The sequence below is a fragment of the Lagopus leucura genome, unplaced genomic scaffold (assembly GCF_019238085.1).
Source record: "Lagopus leucura isolate 7727_CA_CO unplaced genomic scaffold, USGS_WTPT01 46356-0_obj-0_obj, whole genome shotgun sequence".
Taxonomy (NCBI): domain Eukaryota; kingdom Metazoa; phylum Chordata; class Aves; order Galliformes; family Phasianidae; genus Lagopus; species Lagopus leucura.
In genome coordinates, this window is record NW_024968265.1 from 1 (window position 1) to 3367 (window position 3367).

The 3367-nt window shown below is 50.8% G+C and overlaps 1 protein-coding gene across 1 annotated transcript; it reads left to right on the top strand.

Moving 5' to 3' along the window:
• Positions 1-2332: 2332 nt before the first annotated feature.
• On the top strand, positions 2333-3180 carry LOC122193576 (heat shock transcription factor, Y-linked-like; the record flags this gene model as incomplete). Its single annotated transcript, XM_042894412.1, has 2 exons — positions 2333-2839; positions 3049-3180. Coding segments are annotated over exons 1-2 (639 nt in total), but the record flags the coding sequence as incomplete, so codon positions are not given.
• Positions 3181-3367: the final 187 nt, after the last annotated feature.

Genomic DNA, 3367 nt, shown 5'->3' on the forward strand with positions numbered 1-3367 from the left:
CTCCAAACGTTCAGAGGAGAAATCAGTCAAAAATACCCAGAGGAGCCTCAAAGGGTGTTCTATCAGAAATAAGCACACCCTTCTGTAAGGCGTGTTGGTTTGCTGGCCTTAGTGTGATGCCTTGTAGACACTCGTTCTGTATTTCTTAGGGACCGCCTGAGAAATTTCTTCTTCACCACAGTAGCTGCAAACAATCTAACTTCAAGAACGTATTTGGTTATGTGGCAAAGGGGCAGATTCACATGCTAAATGTGAGTTTTTGTGGTGTCACCCACACTTTCAACTTTCTCCTAAGTTATCTCCCACATAGTTACAGCAAGGAAGTGTCCGTTTGGAAAAGTTATGACATCTCTGTTTTCTCAGTGTCCAAGAGAGGGATTAGTGGTAGGGGCTCATTCTGTAGGTGCAAGTAGTTCCCTCTTCCACCTAATGCAGATGGAGAGTGAGACCGGTGCTCTCTTTGTAGGATGTGGGAGAGGTTCCATACAGAGCTGGACTAGGAAATGTATGTCTACATTACGATAAACCAGTGGCTCAGAATTTGGTTCATGCTTCATTTAAGAACAGAAGTGGAAGAAATGTTACTTGCACGCTGGAAAGAGAAGAGACCTTGTTTCCAGGCAGGGGACAGGAAGCCCAGGCAGATGAGCAGCTGCAGGCCTGGTAGGCTGGCAGCAGCCTTCACCTCACCAACAGACTGCAGATCCAGTATTGTGCCCTTAGGTAACCAGATGACAGCATCAAAATGGTTCCAAAACACCACTAAGGTCAACAAGTCCAGCATGTCCCCACGTGCCCAATAACCACGTCCCTCAGTGCTGCAGCCACGCGGGTGGGGACGGTGACTCCCCCACCGCCCCAGGCAGCCTGTGCCACTGCCTCACCGCTCTCTCAGAGTGGAAGTTTTTCCTAATGCTCAACAGGAACCCCCCTTGGTGTACCTTAAGGCCATTACCTCTCATTGTGTTCTACTGTCAGCTGGAAAAAGAGGCCACCACCCGCCTCAATACAACTTCCTTTCAGCTCATGGCAGAGTGATACAGTCTCACCCAATCCTCCTCTTCTCCAGACTGAACCATCCCGGCTCCCTCAAGGATAATGTCAATTGTCTGTTTTGCTCCAGCTCAGGAGAGCCAAAGGCCCCAGTCACCAGTGCTGCATTCTGTCAGACTCAGCAACAGGGCAGTGTTGACTGACCCAAGAGCTCCAGCCATAGCAGAGGATGCACAGCAGTGCCTTGCAGTGCCGTCTGATAATGGAACATGAGGTCTGAGGATAAGAAATCTAAGTATGCAAACATACTCATGGATTCACTGAAGCATAGAATGACCTCGGTTGAAAAGGACCACACTGATCACCTAGTTTCAACGCATTTCTGTGTGCAGGGTCACCAACCCCCAGACTGGGCTGCCCAGAGCCACATCCAGCCGGCCTTGAATGCCTGCAGGGATGGGGCATCCACAGCCTCCTTGCGCAACCTGTTCCACTGCGTCACCACCCTCCGTGTGAAAAACTTCCTCCTAATATCCAAACAAAACCTCCTCTGTCTCACTTTAAATCCATTCCCCCCGGTCCTATCACTATCCACCCTTGTAAACAGCTGTTCCCTCTCTAGTTTATACGCTCTCTTCAAGTATTGGAAGGCCACAATGAGGTCTCCTCAGAGCCTTCTCTTCTCCAAGCTAAACAAGCCCAGTTCCCTCAACCACTCTTCACAGCAGAGGTGCTCCAGCCCCAAATTAAACCCCTGTATGCCAAGAGGAAGATGGCAAGAGCTTGTGACACCGGAACCAGGAAGCAGCAAGCGCCCTGGGTATTTTCAGATAAGCGTTGCTCAGTCAGTGGCTCAGATTAGAGAAATGAGAGATCATTAGCAGAATTTGAGAGCATCTCACGATGACATACGGTCGCCTACAAGCAGATTGAAGAAGAAACACTAGTCCCAGTCAGGTTCACAGGCAGAAACAAACTTCCTGCAGAAACTGACCCAATGAAGGCACTGCTGGGAAATCTTCCTTGGGGAAATTATAGGTTTCTTTCTGCCTACTACTTTAGGTAGCGTAATTAGCTTAGATCACATTTCCTTGCATATTTCCATAATTAACAAGGATCCCGCCACCCCATTTCCCCAGCAAACAGTCACCGGTCTGTGATGTCACCGTCGTGCAGCACGGTCACCATGGTGATGTCTGTGACCATCCCAGCCCACTCCCCACGCCTCACACCACGGCTGCCATTGCGCTCCATCCTGCTGCTGGCAGGACGACCCTGGTTGGCCGGGGAGACCGCTGCAGACAGAAATTTCTGTCAGCGCAAACAGTTAATAATTAAGATGGAGACATCTTCATCAGAAACTCCTGGAGTTTCTGTTCCAAATGCTGGCTCGGCAGACCCGGCTTCTTCTGTCCCGCAAAGACGGGGTAAAAGAACAGCTCGGGATGCTGCCTTAGGACCGACACGAGAAGAAGACACTTCTCAGGGTTCACAGGAGCAATCCTGTGCCAAAAGACAACGCCTTGATCTTTCCACCAAGGGCTCCTGCAAAGCCCATGACTCGGCATGCTGCTTTCTAACAAAGCTCCGTAAAATTGTGGACAGCGACTGCTTCCAGTCCATCTGGTGGGGCGACGATGAGAACACCATTGTGATTGAGGAAACCCTCTTCAAAACAGAAGTGCTGGGAAGGACAGGACCTCTACACAACCTCAGCATCGGCTGCATGAAAGCCTTCGTTCGCCAGCTCCACCTGCACGGCTTCTTCATTGTGGACAGCGATTTGCCCACAGCTGCCTCTCGGGCAAAATGCCCAGCAGGCGCAGCCGCGTCTGTTTGCAGTGAGGTACGCAGTCCCCCTGCCCATAGGACACCTCTCGGGACAGGTGCATTGGTGGCCGGTCCCACCTGAGGGGGCTGCAAGTTGGTGGTATTTGGGTTTCCAAACCCGCTTTCCTGCTTTGACAATCCTAAAATTTCTGATTATGACTTAAAGTAGCTTTGTCTTTTGCAATCTGGAAACGGTGGCATCTAACTCTTCTCTGCATTTTGCAGTTGCTCTGCTACTACAACCCCAGTTTCAAGAAAGAGTACCCATGTCTGCAGAAATGGTTCAAGCGGAGCGCTGGCGTACGAAGGAGAGCATCAGCTGCATTCCCACCAGAGCTGGATTTCGAGGAGGGCCCCGTGAGCAGCCCTCCGAACAGACGGCGAGGCCCTGCAGCATCAGCGGGCAGTGAGCCCGCCGCTAGCAACAGCGGAGCTGGAGGCGACCGAGTTGGACATCAGCACAATTCATGCCACAGCAGATAGAGATCCTAGGTTCCAAGTGAACAGAGTAGATTAGTTCCAGAAATAAACATCCTAAATATTC